A 20,513-nucleotide genomic window follows, 5' to 3' on the forward strand; every position below is an offset into this window, starting at 1 on the left:
CAGTGCGCACGTCAGGGTGTTGTCACGGCGCATGCGCGGATGTAGGTGCGTCTCTCCCTGACTGGGCAGAGTTTGGGTAGTGGAGAGGAAGGGGGCTGAGACAGAAGAAGAAACAAAAGGAAGACACTGCTGTATGTAAACACTCTGCAGCTGGGCACAGCTTGGCACCCCAGCAGCATGCCAGGCAGCCTCCAGCAGAGCGTGCAGGGCATGGCATGCACAGCTGCCCCTCTCCCTGTGGACTACCCAGCCTGTGCCCACAGCTAGTGCCCGCTGCCATGTCCTGCCAGGGACAGCGCATCCTAGAGACCAGACTGGGCGACGCAGAGTGCACGCAGACCATGGTGAAGATGGCGTTTCGGAAGGCTTACTCCATCAAAGACAAGTTGGAAGCCATAGACAGAGTTAAGAACGGAGAACGCCAGGCTAGCGTCTCCAGAGATTTCGGAGTGCCGGGAGGAACCCTCCGAGGGTGGCTGAAGGACGAGCAGAAGCTCAGGTGGTTCCTGGACCAACTCGGAGGGGATGTAGGGACGCAGAGGAAAAAGATGCGCCTTGCCAACGAAGAAGAGATTGACCGCGCCGTGTATTCGTGGTTCATCACCTTACGACAACAAGGCGTTCCTCTGTCGGGGCCAATTATCCAAGCTCAAGCCGAGACATTTGCCAAGCAGATCTACGGAGACGATTGCACCTTCAAGGCCAGCCACGGTTGGTTTTGGCGCTGGCAGAGAAGACACGGTATCTCCAGTCAGCGCATCTATGGCGAACCGGAAGTCAGGCCGACCGATGCTGAGCCAGTGCCGTACCCAGAAGAACAACCCAAGACACCCACAAATGATGCAGGCTATGGAGATGAACAGATCTACAACGCCAACATCACCGGGTTATATTGGAAGCTCCTTCCAGACCAAAATCACGAAATTGCAACGGCAAGGCAGCCCAGAGGCTACCGAAAGGTGAAGGACAGAGTCACCATTCTCTTGGCCGCCAACCTTACGGGCAACCACAAGCTGAAACCCCTGGTCGTTGGAAAGCTGCGGGATCCACCAAGTCTTCGATTCCACAAGCAAGACAAGTTCCCGTCCCACTACAGATACTGCAAGAAGGCACAGATGACTCCAGATCTACTCCGACAGTGGTTCTTCGAGGAGTTTGTGCCCAGTGCCCAGCGCTACTTGACACGATGTTGTCTCCAACAGAAAGCGGTTCTCCTCGTTAACCAAGGTGCCGAAAACCACGTGGAAAAGGAGCTTCAGACCCCCGATGGCAGCATACGGGTCTTGTTCCTTTCCAAAAACACTAGAAATAAGATCCCATCCATGGACCAAGGAGTCATCTCTTCCTTCAAACAACTCTACAAGCGTGAGCTCCTGAGACTGGCCATGTCTGCTGAGGGATCTACTTCCGATTTTCTGAAGACCTTTTTCTTGAAAGACATGATCTACCTGTCCGGCCAGGCGTGGGGCATGATACAGGCCGGAAGTATTGAGAAATGTTGGCTCTACGGCCTCAGAGCTGCTTTCGAGAGCAGCACCATGGCGGACACGGTTGGCGATGACCATAACAAGGTCTTCTCGGACTTGACCAACTTGGCTGCTTTGGTTTACAAACATTTATCCCCTGAGGACGTTGTGGAGTGGGTGCACCTTGATGACTCCATCCCGGCCATGCAGGACTCCTTAGAGGGGAAGACCTCGGACCCCTCCTGTGACAACGACAACACCAGTGATGATGATGATGATGACACAGAGCACGACTTTAACCCAACTGCAGCCGAGGCCGTTCAGGGGCTGCAGACTGCTCTATGTTGGTTTGAAGCCCAGGAGCCACGGAAAGTGGCTCCTGTAGAAATAGCGCAGTTGCGTTCATTAATCGCCACAACACAGCGCTTCCAGAAATGCAATCACAAACCAAAGGCGCCGACGGCGGCAGCTCCTAAGTGATGAAGTGTGAGGGATGTGGGTGGCATCAGAGATAGGCAGAAGGGTTTGGAGGTAGCAGGGTATGGAGATATATGACGTGTAATATACACCCCTGTAATATGCATTCTTATGTCATGGTAGTTCCTCAGGAAATATTGCACTATTAGGCAGTTTTATCTGTTTAGCTGTAACCTGTGACTTTAATATATGTATTACGTCGCGGTTTCATCGGTCGGACATCTCTGTCATAACATTTTATATCGAGAAATATTTAAATTTGTTTTTTTAATAAATATTTTAGACTCATTACAGACGCTCTGGGGCCAAAAAATAATTCACTTATAACACTTCTCTGATCCACATAGATCGTAACTGTCGAGTAATACTTAACTGTGTGAGGTAATATCTCAGACCTGCGGGTTAATATGTCAGATCTGTGGGGTAATATCTCAGATCTGCGGGTTAATATCTCAGTTTTGTGGGGTAATATCTCAGATCTGTGGGTTAATATCTCAGATCTGTGGGGTAATATCTCAGTTTTGTGGGGTAATATCTCAGATCTGTGGGTTAATATCTCAGATCTGTGGGGTAATATCTCAGTTTTGGGATATCTCATATCAGTGGTATAATATTACAGTCTTTGGGGTAGTATTTCAATGTCTGGGTTAATACTCCAGATCTGTGTGGTAATAGCATATTCTTAGGCCTCATGCAAACGGGCAGCGTATATGCGCTGTGTATTACGCATGTAATACGCACAGAATAAAACTGCATTGTATTGGGTTCTTCAGATTCAGTGTATTTTGGTCATGTGGAAACAATGCTGCTTGTCCTATTTGTATACTTCTTTACGGACCAATAGTACCCATTCAAGTCAATGGGATCACGCATAACACATGCTTATTCACTGTGTATTTACGCATGAAGGCAGGAGATATCAAGAAGAACCTTCGTGTGGTTCTTTGTGTGTAAATTTGCAGTGCATACGCAGAAAGAGCGTGTGAAGAAATATGCACACATGCCAAATACGCTGCAAAAAGCGCAATATACAGGCAGTAAATACACTGCGTATTTACATGACTGAATATGCATACGCCCGTGTGAATGAACCCTTAGGCTGGGTTCAAACAGTGCGGATTTGCTGCGGTCTGCCGTTGCATATCCGCACTGCGGCAAAACCGCGGCGTTTGCAGTGCAATGCAGCCCAAATGAGTTTTAGAAAAAAGCTGTTTTCACAGGACAAATTTTTTCCGCACAGCCGCAGTGCGGAAATGCAACTGCGGCGCGGTTTTCAAAGATGCAGCATGTCCATTCTTCTGTCTTTTCCGCAGCGCTTTTTTGTCTATAGATCTCTATGGACGCAGCAAAATCCGCTGCAAAAAGTAAAAAAGCGCTGCGGAAAAAAACGCTTGCGGATTTTTCCGCAAGAAAATCTGCAGGAAATTCCGCAAGCCAAAATTAACCTTTGAAGCGGTTTTGCCGCAGAAGCAGTTCTTCTGCGGCAAAACCGCAGCAAATCCGCCCTGTGTGAACCCAGCCTTAGGGTGCATTCACACGAGCGTAGGCGTATTTACGTTCGCACGTGCGCAGCGTATAATCACCGGAAAGAACGTTTTTCGGCGATCACGACCAGAGCTAGAAAGCGTATTTTCGTTTGTTCCTACTTTGCAAACTATCTTTTCGGCCATCGAATATGCGTTGACGCGTATTTCGGTCGCGTATGTTCCGTTTTTTTTCGGGTTGCGGTTTTTACACGCCGTAAAATCGCCCGTGTGAACGAATACATTCGAAACCAACGCCTCAGATGGTCACGTTTATACGATTGGGCGTAAAAACGCGCCGTTTATGCGCTCGTGTGAACGCACCCTCAGGGGTAATATCTCAGCCTGTAAGAGTATTATCTCAGGCGTTGGGGTAATTTCTCAGATTTGTGGCTCAATATTACAGTCTGTGGGGTAATATCTTGCAGTTGTGGAATAGTATCTCATGCGTTGGGTAATATTTCAGTCTTTGGATAATATCTCTGATCTGCGGGGTAATATCTAAGTGATAACATCCTTGTTTGTAGGATACATCCTCATACTTGTGAATTAAAAAGGTTTTCCAAACAAAATACTATCCAAGACCTCTCCGCAGGATAGGTCATCAATAGTTGATCGGATGGGATCTGCCACTCCGGATCATGAGGATAGGTCATCATAGTATTTTATGTGGAAAACCCTTTTAATTTCTTAAGGTCCATTTAGACGGGACAAATGTCAGGCACATACTCGCTCTGGAGTTACTGCATGGGAGCTAGTATTGCTTGCTCACAGCGGGGCGGCTGGAAGAGATTTCAGTCCTCGCGCTCCCCCCACCCCTCTCAATTGACTTAACATAGCGGCCGTTCAATACTGAACGGCTGCTATTTACACTGAACGATCAGTGATCAGCTCATCGTCCATCATTTATGCAGCATATGGAGCAGGACGATGATCTGACCGCTGATCGTTCAGTGTAAATAGCAGCCGTTCAGTATTAAACAGCCGCTATGTTAAATCAATGGAGAGGGGCGGGGAGCGAGAGAGAGAAATCTCTTGCAGCCTCCCTGCTGGCTGCTCTGTGAGCGAGCCAGCGATACTAGCTCCCGTGCAACAGCACGAGAGCGAGGACACGAGGATGAGTGTCGGGCATCGTTTGCCCAACATTCGTCCTGTCTAAATGGGCCCTTAGTCTGTGGGGTAATATCTGAGATTTGTGGAATAATGTCTCAGCCTGTTGGCGAGTATCTCAGTGTAGAATATCTCATATCTTTAAGGTAATGTGTCAGATATGTGAGGAATTTTTAAGTTATTGGGGCAAGAATATCTAAAATGCACGGGATTATATCAGTTTTCCTGGGTAATAACTCAGTCAAGGGATAATATATCAGTCTATTAGATAAAACCATAGTCAGTAGGGGTAAAGTTTTTTCTTAGGAAGAGCACCTAGTAGTTGGGAGGAGACTTAGAAGGCCATGCATGCTCCTCTAGGAAATGTATGCAGTTCCATCTATTAGAAGGTAGCATTCCTGCAAGTCAATGTCTGACCTTTTAAGAAGCCTTCTACCTTCTAATAGGTGGCGCTGTAGAGTCATTGTTCATCTTCATATTTGCATACAAAATTTCCCAGAGGAGCATACACGGTCTTATAAGTCTCCTCCTACCTACAAGGTGTTTTCCCTAAAGAGAAACTTTACCCCTTCTGACCCACATCATAGGCCTCTCACCTAGCCAGGTTGTACACTTATGAGGGGCAAAAACCCTGAAACAGTCCGTCTGTCCATGGTTATCTTTGGCCTTGACCTATATTCCCAGTCATTTTACTACCATGTTTCCCCAAAAATAAGCCCTGCCCTGATAATAGTCCCTACTCTGATTTTTGGGGGGCCACCTAGGTAAAAAAAACAAAAAAAAAAACAACAATACTCACCTAGCCGCCAGCGTCTTGCTCCCTCGCGCTGGTCTCTCTGGCGCTGTGGCAGGCTGCAGTGTCCTCCGCGCTGACAGAGGATTCTCTTTTTGGTAACTTGCCTTTGAATACCCTGCCTCCAGCAAGCGAGCACTGAGATTCGTTTGAGCATCAGCCAATCGGAGCCGGCGCTCAATCATTCACAGCCATTCAGTGAATGACATCATCGAGCGCTGGCTCTGACTGGCTGGCGCTCAATCCAATCCCAGCGCTCGCTTGCTGAAGACAGGGTATTTAAAGCCCCATTACCAATGAGAGAATCCTCTGTCAGCGCTGAGGACACTGCCGCAGCGCCAGGGAGACCAGCACAAGGGACAAAGATGCCGGTGACTATGTGAGTATAAGACATCCCCCGAAAATAAGATACTGTGCCTCTTTTGGGCAAAAATTAATATATGACACTGTCTTATTTTTGGGGAAACATGGTAGGTGTGATAAAAGATCAGATATTGAATTTCAGGAATGATATCTTCCAATAGGTGGCGTTGTAGAGGTACTGTAACATCTTCCATTTGCATATAAAACCATAGAGTATGCAGGGTGCATTGTTTTTAGTGTGTCTTCCAACAGGCCCCAGAACTTTATCTTTTAGTATCTCCCATCTCATGGACACCCAATGTTGTCTTCTCATGTATCCGAGATCAAGCACTCCTACAATATTATCAAATGCTATCTTCTGAAAATCCCTATCATCTATTGCACTTTACCAGCTCATGGATTCCTACAGTGTCGTCTTCTGACATGTCCGATGCCAAGGACATCCACAATGTTATCTTCTGATTTGTCTGATCTCATGGACTCCTGCAATGTTATCTAATGAGGTATTCTCAAGTAAAGCGCCCATACAATACTCCTTTTTGATGATACATCCGAGATCATAGATGTCCACAATGTTATCTTCCAATAGAGCTGAAATCCTGGGCCTCCACAGTATCTTCTGATACATTCTAGGTCATAGAACTCCATAATGTTATCTAATACGATCTGAGATCATGGACTTCCACGTTACCATCTGATTCTTCCCAGATCATGGACCCCCACAATGTTACCTTGTCATAAATCCAAGATCATGGACCTCCACAATGTTACCTTGTGATAGATCTAAGATCAGGGACCTCCACAATGTTATTTTTTAATAGATCTAAGATCATGGACCTCCACGATATAAAGGTCCTATTACATAGTCTCATTATCAGGCATGAACATTCCTCCATACATTCATTCACCTGACAATCAAGCCCTTGTGAATGGGGGAATGTACCTACAGTCTATGGGGACAAACGGTCATAATTATGATATTTTGCTCCCATAAGCCGATTCTTGTCCCGTCTAAATGAAAATAAAAAGAGCACCGATCGACATGCATGGGTCGATTGACGCTCAACACATTAGTCCGAGAATTTGGCAAATGTGAAAGGGCTATTACCTTCTGATACTTCCCTGATCATGGACCTCCACAATGTTGTCTTCTCATGTCCCCCAGATCATGGACCTCCACAATGTTGTCTTCTCATTTCCCCTAGATCATGGACCTCCACAATGTTGTTTTCTCGTTTACCCTAGATCATGGACCTCCACAATGTTGTCTTCTCATGTCCCCCAGATCATGGACCTCCACAATGTTGTCTTCTCATGTCCCCCAGATCATGGACCTCCACAATGTTGTCTTCTCATTTCCCCTAGATCATGGACCTCCACAATGTTGTCTTCTCATTTCCCCTAGATCATGGACCTCCACAATGTTATCTTCTCATGTCCCCCAGATCATGGACCTCCACAATGTTGTCTTCTCATGTCCCCCACCCAGATCATGGACCTCCACAATGTTATCTTCTCATGTCCCCCAGATCATGGACCTCCACAATGTTGTCTTCTCATGTTCCCCAGATCATGGACCTCCACAATGTTGTCTTCTCATGTTCCCCAGATCATGGACTTCCACAATGTTGTCTTCTCATGTCCCCCAGATCATGGACTTCCACAATGTTGTCTTCTCATGTCCCCCAGATCATGGACTTCCACAATGTTGTCTTCTCATGTCCCCCAGATCATGGACCTCCACAATGTTGTCTTCTCATGTCCCCCAGATCATGGACCTCCACATGTGGTTTTTCTTCTACATTGCAGCCACAATAGATATGAATAAAAAATGGCCCCAAAATGCACTTTTCACATTTAACAATAAAGTTCTGTAATAAATTGTTACGTTTATTTTGATGTTAATGAAAATGTTGTGTTTTTTTTAGAAGATTAAGGTTCCCACAGGATGGAAATCTCGTGGTTTAGCTGCACTGAAAAACCGTGAGATTTCCGCGGGATAAGCGCTGCTTCAAACTGCCTCAGGTTTTGGATTGGTTCGGCCGCCGGCATTCTGTTGCGACTTTCTCTCCCCGGGGGGAGAGAGGCCGCGACGGAAAAAAAAGAATTGACATGCTGTGGCTGCCACTTCAAAATCTCATCTACACATCCGTCCCGTGTGAACCCAACCGGATAATGAACGGTTACATTATTACAGGATTCTAGAGAATTTTGGAAACATCCAATAAAAATGTAATATTACGAATAGTCCAAAATCTCAATGCTTTACGATGTCAGTGTTTATAACAGCTCAGTCTTCCAAGTGACTCTTGGAATCTGGAAATAACTTTGCATTTTGAACTCCTCCCCTCTTTGCCTAGGAGCCCTGTGTGGCACAAGGGCAGCAGAAATACAGTCCGCTCAGGTTGCGAGTTCGATCCCCGCATGGTTCAGGTTGCCGGCTCAAGGTTGACTCAGCCTTCCATCCTTCCGAGGTTGGTAGAATGAGGGCCCAGCTTGCTGGGGGGTAAAAGATGACTGAGGAAGGCAATGGCAAACCAACCCGCAAGAACAGTCTGCCAAAAAAACTTGAGCACAATTTCTCGTAGCAAAACCGAGATTTCCAGTGTGAAGGAGCCCGCAGACTCCTAACACGATTGGCCACTTAAATGCACCCTCAGGCTGCATTCACACGAACGTATATCGGCTCGGTTTTCACGCCGAGCCGATATACGTCGTCCTCATCTGCGGGGGGGGGGGGGATGGAAGAGCAGAGCCAGGAGCAGGAACTGAGCTCCCGCCCCCTCTCTCTCTCCACCCCTCTGCACTATTTGCAATGCAAGGGGGCGGGGCTAAGTTTCCCGAATTAGCCCCGCCCACATCCCGCCTCTCCCCATTGCAAATAGTGCAGAGGGGTGGAGAGGAGGCAGAGAGGGGGCGGGAGCTTAGTTCCTGCTCCTGGCTCTTCCATCCCCCCCACCTGCAGAGGAGGATGACGTATATCGGCTCGGCGTGAAAACCGAGCCGATATACGTTCGTGTGAATGCAGCCTCAGGCCGGATGCACATGGTTGTATTTGCGAGCACAATATGCAGGAAATATTGCCCAGTAATTTCAATGGGTTGATTCATATTCGTGTATTTTCTGCGCATTTCAGTTGCGGGAAAAAACCCCACAGCATTTGTGCACCAAAAGTCAATGAGGATGCGTAAATGTGCGCAAAATGCGTTAGATGAGTGAAACTCTGCGTAATTGCGCGGGAAAAATAACACATCTGGAACTCATTAGACTAATTAGCCATTTCAATCAGTGCGTATTTTTATGCCGCACAGCAGACGAACACACCCTAATTTAAATGGCTATTTAGCCTAATGAGATCCAGATGTGATCTTTCTCACAGAATTGCGCAGCGTATTCCGCATCTGTGCACGCCTCCCATAAACATCTAGGGACCCTTCATGCACAGAATAGAGCAGGTCCTACTATTATCTGATTTTGCGCCACTTGTGTACAAACCCACTGAGATCAACAGATTCTATTCTCTGCGTGTTCCATGTGCAAATACGCCCATGTGACGGCGCCCAAAGAGGGATTATATCACCTGTAGACCTTCTTTATATTGTCACAATCTGCTGCCCACCTACCTCTGATTGCAGTTTGTGACCCTTTGATATAAGCAGAAACTCCCACAATCCTGTTCAGGGTCTCCTTATAATATCCTTGGCTTGCAGCTGGGCTGCCTCTACAAGCCTCAGAGCAGACATCCTGCTGCAGCTCTGACAGTGCAGGTAAGTGATAGTATTACACAGGAACCACATGTATTCACTGCTGTTCTTCAGTGATCTTACCACCACCATGATCCACGACGGTCAGCTGCTAAGAAAGAACCAGGTAGGTTTAAAAAAAAAAAAAAGTAGAGAAAGTGGAGTAACTCAGTTTTGTCTACCCAGAGAGTTCAAGCACCTGGGACTACAAACCTAAAACTGATGTTAGCCCCTTTATGACCACCCTTATGCCATCTTCACAGTGGTTAAGGGGCTTCTATTCTGATGGGTGTGCCTTTTTGCAACATTGTATCAGAAGTCTGCCACTTGCGTAAACAGTGGGGACAAAGGCTGCCTGCAGACGGGCGGAAATTCTGCGGCGGGATTTCCCACGGAATTTCTGCCCCTGGAAGCTGCCATAGGATAGCGTTAACAAACGCAATCCTATGCAGACCGCCGCAATTTGGCCGCGCGGCAAACAAATCGCGGCATGCTCTATTTCTGTGCAGGGCTCTCAGAGCCCCGCACAGGAACGTCACTCACCGGCTGCCAGCTCCGCTCTGCGCATGCGCTGGCAGCCGGCACATGAAAGAGCCAGGGCCGCAGGAGCAGGTGAGTGTCACGCTGCTCTCTGCAGATGCTACTAGACTGTAGGCTGCCCCCTCTGCGGGGCTGTATGGGACCCGTAGGCTGCCCCCTCTGCGGGGCTGTATGGGACCCGTAGGCTGCCCCCTCTGCGGGGCTGTATGGGACCCGTAGGCTGCCCCCTCTGCGGGGCTGTATGGGACCCGTAGGCTGCCCCCTCTGCGGGGCTGTATGGGACCCGTAGGCTGCCCCCTCTGCGGGGCTGTATGGGACCCGTAGGCTGCCCCCTCTGCGGGGCTGTATGGGACCCGTAGGCTGCCCCCTCTGCGGGGCTGTATGGGACCCGTAGGCTGCCCCCTCTGCGGGGCTGTATGGGACCCGTAGGCTGCCCCCTCTGCGGGGCTGTATGGGACCCGTAGACTGTATATTGTCATTGCCACCCCCTGCAGGTATATATTGTACTGGACTGTGTGCTGCTCTGGGGATGTGGTGACATTATGCACCTGTGTATATACTACTCCCTCTGGTGATATGGCAAAATATTACACCTGACTATACTACCCCCTGCACTTCTCCTGGGTATTGCTCTAGACTCTCTACTACCCCCTGCAGTGCTTTGGTGTGTATTGCACTTGCCTGTATACCATTTTAGTGATAAATCTACGATTCGCCTTTTCTCACACAGGTCTCACAATGTTGCTTGGCTGCCATGTTTTACTTCTTATCATCATCATCAGCCTTCCTGCCCACAGTGGGGCGCTGTTTGGCTGGTTTACCCGCAAGTCTTCCGGTGGGACATCTGCACCCCAGAAGCAGCCGGCCCCGGACTCCCAGTCTCTCCCCAGAGCCCCCTTTGAGATGACCACAACCGATGACAAGTTTCTAGCAGAAGCCAAACACCTGGAGCTGTCCCCCCTGGATGGCTGCCACTACAGGGTAAGGATGATGGGAGTAGTCATCTAGTGTCCCTGATGGTTTTAGCATGTCCACTGTCTCACTAGATTGTTAGCTCTTATGCCTTTCACTACTGCTGAACTGTTTAACAATGTATAATGTTCATTATGTGTGCTACTTGTTATACTCCCAAGGTGTTATACTCCAGTCACATCCAAAGCTGCACCCACAGCAAGCAGCAATATTTCCAAATTCATCACATTAACCCTGTTTGCCCATGCCAGTCGGGCATATTTCTCTGGAGGGAATGAGGGGCTCTTGGTCAATCTAGTGCCGCTTACCAACTAGTGCACGCGGCTCTGGGTGTGACTGGAGTATAAGGCATTGTGGACTCAGTTCTCCCTGCACTCGGGCACTGCTCTATAGCCTTGTGATGGCGACTCGTGTCATTACAGGTGGTGAGTCAGCTGCGGGTGTCGTGCACAGAGATGTCGGAAGAAGAGATCGCCAAACTTGGGGTTTCCCTATTCAACTGCCAGGCGGAGGTCGAGGAGCGCAGGACGTATCCCTGTACTGATGACATGGTGAGTGTCACCCGGATACATGGTGGCAAACCCTCAGCTGTGAGCAGAACAAGGTCTGGTTGTCAACCTCTGGCTATAGATGATGAAAGTTTCTATTCATGAAAGCAAGCAGAGTTCCTGAGGAAGTGAAATAAAGTATATTCAAAATTGTCAAAGCTTCTCTATACAAAGAATAAGCGGTTTACTGGACTAGCCCCTTAAGTGTCAGTCTTTACTGCAGTTCTGGTGTTTTATTCATGAACCAGGAAGCTCAAGATGATGAAGGGGAAATGTCCCCCTAAGAACCTGAAGTCTGTAGAGCTGCTCACCGTCCGTCCTTGTCTGCTGTCCTGACCATCTTTATCTTTGCGCAGACCCTGGCGGAGTGCACGTCGTCTATGGACCCCGACACCTGGAATGCCTACCATATCGTCAGTAACCGGGCGCGCTCAGTCTGCTATGCCACACGACAGCTTCACTTCCGCCGCCAGACTGAGCTCACGGTCAACACACTGGTGTCAACGGCGGTGAACCAGCTGGAGGCCATGAAGATGCTGAAGGTAATGGCGCAGTGGGAGAGTATAATGGCGAGCGCAAGGTGCACCGCTCACCTCTCATAATGGGGGCAGCTAGTTATGCCACTCGTCTCCTCTCCTCCCAGAATGGGGACAGCTAGGTATGCCACTTATCACCTCCCCTCTCATAACAGGGCTAGCCAGGTTTGCTGCTCGCCTTCTCTAATTTATCGATGCCAGTGAAGTGTGCGGCTCGTCTCCTCTTCTTTCCATTGATAATGGGGGCAACCGGGTGTGCTGCTCACCTCCTCTCATAACGAAGGCAGCTAGGTGAGCCCCTCTCCTCCGCTGCTCACTTCTCATCAGGGGCAGCCAGGTGTGCTATTCACCTCCTTTCATAATGAAGGCAGCTAGGTGAGCCACTCTCCTCCGCTGCTCACTTCTCATCAGCGGCAGCCAGGTGTGCTATTCACCTCCCCTCTTCCCCACTGATAATTAGGGCAGCCATAGGTACCACTCACCATCTCCCCTCTTCTCTCATAATGGAAGCCGCCAAGTGTCGCTTGCCTCTTTGCCTCCTCTCTCATAATGAAGGGGGCAGCCACTGCTTACCCAAAAAATAGTTGTTTGTGCGTGGCACCACTAGTTGCCAACACTGGTCTAGACAGTAAGCTGTGAGCTGAAGGGGTTACCTGCTCTGATACATTGTAACAAACTTCTCAGACTCTGTGGCTATTTTTAGATCAGAACTGTAAAGACTTGATACAACTGTAACAAACCCTCAGGTGAGACCTTCTCAGTCCTTACTATGAATGTATTGCGTGCCAATGTATTTTAGGTCATGGCACATTTCTCATCTTTTCCTTGGCTGGCACGGCATGCTGGGAGCTGCAGTTACATGACCCCCCCCCCCCCCCCCATGGCCACATGACACATCTCTTGACTTTGTCCCATAGGACAGCCAAGAAGAGCTGAAGGAGCTGACCGCAGAGTCCCTGCAGAGGGTCCTGAGCAGCCAGAATGACCTCCTCACCCGACAGCAGCAGCTGCAGAGCAACCAGGAGAAGATAGAGGGCAGCATCGGCGGGAACCTGGAGCTGCTGGCTGACGAGAAGGCGCTGATCGCTAGCGGGCACCACCTGGTGGCGGACATGATCGAAGGGATCGCTAGAAAGATGGGTACAGAAGGGTTTTACTTCTTTCCATTACTGGTATTGATACTTGCTCTGGAGGACGGCTGGTCTGCACACAACAGCTCCCACAATGCACCGCAGCAGGGAGTACTCCGCACAATGCGTCTCTCCAGCTGTTCTACAACTTAGAATCATAGAATGGAAGGGACCTTCAAGATCATCGGGTCCAACCCTCTGCTTAGTGCAGGATCACTGAATCATCCCAGAAAGATGTCTGTTCAGCCTTTGTTTGAACACCTCCATTAAAGGAGAACTCCCCACCTCCCGTGGTAACCTGTTCCATTCACTCCCATCTCATACTTGCCTGTAAACTTCTTCCACTGTCAGTGGCAGATTGAACTTAATGATAATCCTTCCCAACTCTTTATGTCTTGGAACACGTGGAAACACCGACCTCCCTATCCTTCTTTACTTGGGCCCTTTTACACGGGCTGATCATTCAAATTCCCACATCCTGCAGAAATCTGAACAATTATCATTCAGTATACATGCTGCCCCAAATAAACAACAAACGACACTTCATTCACTTCTCATTCATCATTCTGTTTAGGCATGCATAAAAACTGAACGATCCGCCTGCGTAAACAGGCAGTATGTATGAATGACTGCCTGTTCACTGTGAATGGCGGTGGATGGAATGATCTTCTGCGCTCCGTCTCCATTCACTGAGCAGTGCTCTGTGTAAGCACAAGAACGATCATCACTGGCATGAGCTGTCGGGTATCTGTGCCGAACAGGTCATCCCGTATAAAAGGGCTCCAACTTCCCTGATATCTGGGGAATGGTAGACCCAAGCTTAAATATCTATCTTGCAATGGCCAAAAGATCAGGCTGCAGCCGTCCAACCAGATATAGATATATATAAATAATCACATAACTACATCACCTGGCTGGATGGTGAATGAGGAGCTTCCTACACCCTATGGCTTGTTTTAGGGCCCTTGTACACGGGCCAATAAATAATTAGATTTGGCATCCAGCAGGAATGAGTTCAGTGTAAATGCCGCTCCAACTGAAGGACTAACAAGAACTTGTCCAGTTTCTGCATGCAGAAGACTGAATGATGGATCGGTCCGTGTGAACAGGAAGTATCTATGCACAACTACCTGTTTACTGTGACTGGAGGTGGGTGGGATGGAATGATCCCCGACCTGCTCCGCCTTAAATCACTGAGAGATGATCGTTCCTATGTAAAAGTACAGGAAGGATTATTGCTGGGACGACCTGTTGGGCATCTGCACCTGGTAGGTTGTCCTGTGTAAAAGGGCCCTCTAGAAAAGCCCCAAACATCCTTGCAGCTGGTGACAACAAGCTTAGGGCCAGAACGACCCATCGGGCGCGAATGTCCAACAGGTCGTCCCAGCAATAATCGTTCTTGTGCTTTTACATAGGAACGATCATCACTCAGTGACTGGAGGTCGGGGATCATTCCTGCCTGCCTCCATTCACCGTAAACAGGCAGTTATTCATAAGTGATACTGCCTGTTCACATGGGTCAGTGTAAGGCTGAGTGTCCACGGGCGGAACGGGATATCGTGAGCAATATTCCGCCGTGGGGGAGCACTAATGTCACCGCGAATTTCCACTCGTGTACATTGAGCTGCGCTTTCCATGGCTATCCTATGTGTCATGCATGCTAAGCTTGCAATTGATCACTGTGGATCACGCCAGGACAAATCACCCGTGGGCAGGAGGCCTAAATGTGTGCAGAAACTGAGTGACTAAGGAAGTGAACGAATTCTCATTCGCTGATTTATACTGAACGGTCGTCTTCAGATTCTCACTGGATGCCGGTGGCTGAATGATTTATCGACCGTGTAAGAGGGCCTCTGCTTGTATTGTTGTATGGGGCTCTATATGTTCTGAAGTGGTAACATTACATCTCTATACACGACTGCTCTTGCTGGGAGCTGTAGTTTCACAACAGATGGAGAGCTGCTGCTACAAACCACTGCTATATAGACACTGCACCAGCAGGGGGCAGCAGAGTCATTGCTTTGCGCTTTTAGATGAAACTGAGAGCCAGCAGACTTCTGGATGCAGCTTTGGATGTGAATGTAGACTAATGATGCTCACTTGACTTTTCTCCTCTTGTGACTTCTAGAGAATGTAAGTGGTCACCTGAAAGAACAGGACGCCGAGCTGCACAAGGGGCATAAAACCACCCTGGCCGACCTCTCCGAAGTCCGCAACAGAACACAAGAAATCTACTCCAAAATTGGTAAGTCACCTGGTGGGTGCGTACTGGAGCCACTGGTAACCAGTGTGAAGGTTACCACCATTGAAGTGGGATTGCAATATGAATTAGTTGGTTGCAGCAGATTGGGTTGTGACTAGAGGGTTTGAGAGTCATGACTAACTACCTGTTCTTCTGTACTGGTGACTACATTAGGTAAGGAGAGGACAAGTGACAGCAGATAAGTCGCCATTAGTGCCCATATGGTCACCCAGCTGAGTGGATTCCATTCTGGATGACACCCCTGTGTCAGTCTACACTGTAATTCTATCATTCTATTCCAGCGCTGTACTTATATGAAGTCTTGCAGCTTCATCTTTCTGTATAAATTTCTTCCCATTTTCAAGATCTCTGCTTGCTGTCACTCTTTCCAGCTTCCTCCTGAGAGGGATTGAAGTCCAGGAGAGTGCTGCTGTGTTCGCCTGCACTGATACAATGTAAGAAGGATGTAAACAAAAACTGCTGGCAGCAAGCGGAGATCTTGGAAATGGTGACGAATTGGAACACAAAGTGATGGGATCAGACAGGGCTGCCTTTGCTTCTGGCTGCCTTTATTACTAAGGTGCAGTGACTGCTGTTGCTCTCTGGTGTCTGCAGAGTCCAACCTGGAGCTGTTCCTGCTGTACCAGAACCAGAGTGCGCTCTACTACGAGGTGCTGACGGAGAAGCTGCAGCGCATGAACCGGAGCCTGAGCACCGTGCTGTACGCCATGGAGCACCTGCACCGCAGCGTGGAGCACCGCCTCACCTACATCCAGGGCTTCATCACCTGGGCAGGTAGGTGACCATGGCTTCTTACAGGGGCGATCCAGGTGGCCGAGGAGTGTCCATCTTCCCTAAGGACAGTTTCTCACAGCATGCTCTATTGTGCGGATTCCGCATGAACGACCTCCATTGTAGTCAACCTGTGGCCCATCCGCAATTGACATTGCAGATTGGCTGCGGGTACCGGTGTCATTGCCAAGCGATCGTCACCACAGCCATCCGCAGTACAGATAAATACAGGCATGCATGGATGTCAGCCCGGGGACAGGGCCAGATTCTGCTGCGTCCGTGTCAAACTGTCCTTAGAGGGGAAAGTGTTCTTGCGGTTTAATCCTGATACCCGGATGGCACTGGGCGCTGCATGTGACCGTCACACGACTTCTCTTCACAGGCGGGAACCTGAACGCCATTTACACGTGTGTACTTCATGGCGCCTACTTTCTACTCCTGGCACTGCTGATGACGTTCCTGCAGACCCCCGGCTTCTCTCGAGCGGTCCTGCTTGTCCTCATCGTGCTCAATGCTCTTTGTGAGCTCAACCACAACACGTCCCTCGGATTCAGTTCGCTAACAGCGTTATTGGTGTGTACGGTGGTAGGTGAGTGCAGATAACGCAGAGTAGAGCTCCATCTAGTGGTGCACTGCAGAACTGCTGCACCCCATGTCAGAGCTCCCTCTACTGGTACATTGTTCTGGTGCACTCCAGGTTAGAGATCTCCCTCTGCTGGTTGCCCTGCTGGACTTTAAACTCTAGGTCAGAGCCCCCTTTGCTTACTGCATTGGAGAACAGCTGTACTACAGGTCTGAGAACGCCCTCTGCTGGTGCATTTAGTTCTGTTGAACACCAGATCAGAGAGCTCCCTCTGCAGGTAACTTGGGTAACTGCAGCACTACAGCTTGGAGAGCTCCCTCTGCAGGTACATTAGGGAACTGCCCCTCTATAATCCGTGATTGACTCTGATGCTTCTCACAGGTCACTGGATGCTGCTGAGCTTTATTTGCTGCCTTGTGAAGGTGAAGAGCAGGATGGTGCCGCCTGCGCTGCCCGCTCCAAAGCCAACGGCACTGCTGCTGCCTAACAAGAAGAGCGCTGGGTTGTGTTGCTCAACTCCTGAAAAGTGAGTACTTTAAAGATCTGGGAACTACTTCAGACCGCTCACAGCAGCACAGAGGGTTTCAGTAAATGGACAAACTCTTTAAAGAACATCGTCTGATTCCCTGCCTTTGCCACATTAGTTAGGGTCACATTCTCTTTGTATTGTCAGGATTGGGGAGGACACCCCGTGGAAGGAGGAGCTGGGGGATGACTACTGCTACCCAGAAGGTAAGGGGCTGCTGGACGGTGCCCAAAGTTATTTTATGTGTGATTTGCAGCGCTGATACTCTAAATACTTTCACTTTGTACTCCAACCACATCCAGAGCTGCATTCCTAAATCAGCTGCATTGCATTGTGGATAATGCAGCTTCTCTTTCTATTCTTCCAGATGATTCTGTGTTTGGTAACGAGTCTTTGATTAAAGATGTGTCCATCATAGCGTCTCCTGCACACTTTGAGCGGAAGTTGCAGTGTCTGAGAACTCCGCAGCAGTCCACTCCCACCATGAAACTGCGCCGACTGAGCGTCTCCAAATCAGTCCGAGGACCAGAGACTCCCTTGAAGCTGGTGAGTACTTGGTCTTGCGTCAGGACTGCTGGTCTAAAGTAACGGACACTCTGGATGCCTCTGCTGAAATCTCCACAAGGGGCGATCTGTATGCAGCTGTGTGAAGTCCTATTGAGCTGCATAGAGAGCACCACCTAGTGGTGGGAACAGGTAGCCTGGACTTTAAGAAGTGTGTAGAGTGCAGACCTGTGTTCATCGTACAGACTGCAGTAATCCAAAAGATGAAACTGATGTAACTTCTCGTACCTGCAGGTGGCGGCAGACAAGATTCCTCAGCGACACTTGGGCGCAGCGTTTGATGCTCTCTCAGAATCTAAGAATCAAAGTCCAAATGCCTCCATTTCTAGTAACCTGTAAGTACAGAATCTGGAGTGACTTATGTGAATGCACTACAACTCTCAGCATGTCTGCAAAAGGAACGGATTGCAACCAGCAGGGAATGTGAGGCTTTCTGCCACCCCCTGCTGGTTGTCTGTATATTGCAATCGTCTGCTACATGTGGCTGTAAAACTACAACTCTCAGCATGGGTGGCCCAACAGATGGGGATCCACAGTTGGCAGACCCCTGGGATGGAGGACCACCACATGTTGTAGTGTTGCAGCAGGCCACATCTCTAAAAATGCAATGCAGCGGATTGCCTTGGATGTGATGGAGAATTGATTTAGGTCATGGAGGATCCTCGGCAGGGTTAGTCTACCTTCTGTTCACATCTTATGCTTCCCACACAGGTCGGTCCCATCGTCTCCGCGCCAATTCTGTCAAGCGACCACCAGGATGGGTCAGCCGTGTAGAAACAAGGCCAGCGGAGGGCAGGAGTTCTGCAGGGTCCACGCCTCCGGTCAGACCTCCTACATCACATCCTGAGCGTGGGGCAGATAACGGACTTGTCGCTGTGGTGGACTTCATATGGAAGGGACTCTGCAGATTTACTTCTTGGCGAACAGAGCATTTTTGTGGCTGGTATTCTGGTCTGTTCTCTGGAGCCGTGTGGCCCCTGATGTGGGCTGTGATGACCCTCGTGTCTCCGTAGGCTTCTGTATTTTACCTCTGCCGTGTGGTTTCCGATCTCGCGGGGTCTGATCACTTTTTTGTATTCTCTGACTTGTTGCTTTTACTTTTTATAAATGCCTGTTTTAGAATAAACCTGTGAAGTTTTCTCCATTCTGTCAAATGGGGGAGATGAGCAGCGGGGGGCTCGGCCCATCTGACAGTGATTCTAGGGGATCTGTCGACTGATGTCGCCATCCTAGATGATGGACATCGGACTTGTAATGTGCTCAAGGGGGTCGTCAAACCAAAGCAAGTTATGTCCTCTCTGCAGAGTTGGGGATAACTGACTGATCAGAGGGTCCTAATAATCCTGAGGACGAGTGTCCTTGAATGGCGCAGCAGTTGCACATGTGTTGCTGGTCTGGTCACTGCAATGGGAGCTGGAATAATAACCTGCTCCTGGTACTCCGTGCAGGCGAGCGGTCTGTGTGTCCAGGGTGCTGCTGCCTTCACTAGCTCATCTAGTAGCATCACTTGCGGATTGCCCCGCGGTCTCCTCTCCCGGTGGTTGGTGTGATTCCCGCTCATACAAGACCCCCTTCTGCGCTCTCCTGCTACATTACAGCCGTGTCATCCCTCTGAATTCACACATGGCAGATTCTGTCCCATTGGAGTAAGGCTTATAGAAATAGGACCCAAGAGTGAGCAGAGAAGGAGGTCTGTGGGAGGTATGACCTTTTTTTTGGGGGGGGGGGGGGTGCAGGGGTCTTTGTCCCAATTTTGGGAAGGGGGCATTTTAATGGTGCACTGGCCCCACTCTGGTATTAGACTAGCCGGAAAGCAACACAAATCCTCGCATTACCTCATGGTGCGGTCTGTAATTCTGTACACTGCGCATATAAACACGGCCACTCGCCGCGGTGTAGACCTGTGTATTGCTGCAACTTTTGCCGGCGTTGCATATAAAAGGACCAAAGGCAGTAAATATTCAGGGCTTGGCCATGGGGCTTTAATCCTGGCAGATAGCAGAAGTGTGGTGTGGGCTTAAATCCTCTGCTCCTGCAATCAAGCAGGTTGGTAACCTGCTTGATTGCAGGAGCAGAGGATTTAAGCCCACACCACACTTCTGCTATCTGCCAGGATTAAAGCCCCATGGCCAAGCCCTGAATATTTACTGCATTTGGTCCTTTTTATAGGTGTCTTTAACCCCTTCTGACCAGGTGAATATGCAGCCAGCAGCCACACTGACCTAATGCCCATACTCCTGACCACATAGCACATATATGATGGATCTCACCAGCTTTAAACTCTACCTTGTCAGAGTTAAAGGGGTTTTCCAGGGAGAAGTGGCTGGTGCTTGTACCTCCAGGCACGGCTTCCATTGATTTCAATAAGAGTTGCAGTTCCAAGCATCGGCCCCTACACAGAGTTAAGAGCAGAGACTTCTGCTGCTCCGGCCCGTGTAATTGCGGTGCTGTCAGCAGGCGCACAATCAGCTGAGCGGTTGGAGTCTCGAGCACTGCACTCCAGCCGATCAACTATTGATGACCTATTCTAAAGATATGTCATTAATAGTAGTCTTCCTGGAAAACCCCTTTAAGAGTTGCTTAGATCGCGCGCGCGCCCTCCCCC

The 20,513-nt window shown here is 49.2% G+C and overlaps 2 protein-coding genes across 2 annotated transcripts; both read left to right on the forward strand.

The window, feature by feature from the left end:
* Positions 1-54: 54 nt before the first annotated feature.
* Positions 55-3,677, forward strand: TIGD5 (tigger transposable element derived 5). The gene is given in 2 exon segments (XM_066578701.1): positions 55-1,896; positions 1,899-3,677. Coding segments are annotated over 2 exon segments (1,725 nt in total). The 5' UTR covers positions 55-215; the 3' UTR covers positions 1,943-3,677.
* A 3,463-nt stretch (positions 3,678-7,140) lies between these two features.
* On the forward strand, positions 7,141-18,822 carry LOC136578721 (protein brambleberry-like). Its single transcript, XM_066578898.1, has 14 exons — positions 7,141-7,518; positions 7,661-7,715; positions 9,443-9,499; positions 10,746-10,996; positions 11,410-11,538; positions 11,892-12,077; positions 12,989-13,211; positions 15,330-15,446; positions 16,059-16,238; positions 16,618-16,824; positions 17,200-17,344; positions 17,647-17,890; positions 18,143-18,243; positions 18,620-18,822. The coding sequence occupies exons 1-14, from the start codon at positions 7,141-7,143 to the stop codon at positions 18,753-18,755; spliced, it is 2,409 nt and encodes an 802-aa protein (XP_066434995.1). The 3' UTR covers positions 18,756-18,822.
* The last annotated feature ends 1,691 nt before the right edge of the window (positions 18,823-20,513 follow it).

This window comes from Eleutherodactylus coqui, chromosome 9, assembly GCF_035609145.1.
Source record: "Eleutherodactylus coqui strain aEleCoq1 chromosome 9, aEleCoq1.hap1, whole genome shotgun sequence".
Taxonomy (NCBI): domain Eukaryota; kingdom Metazoa; phylum Chordata; class Amphibia; order Anura; family Eleutherodactylidae; genus Eleutherodactylus; species Eleutherodactylus coqui.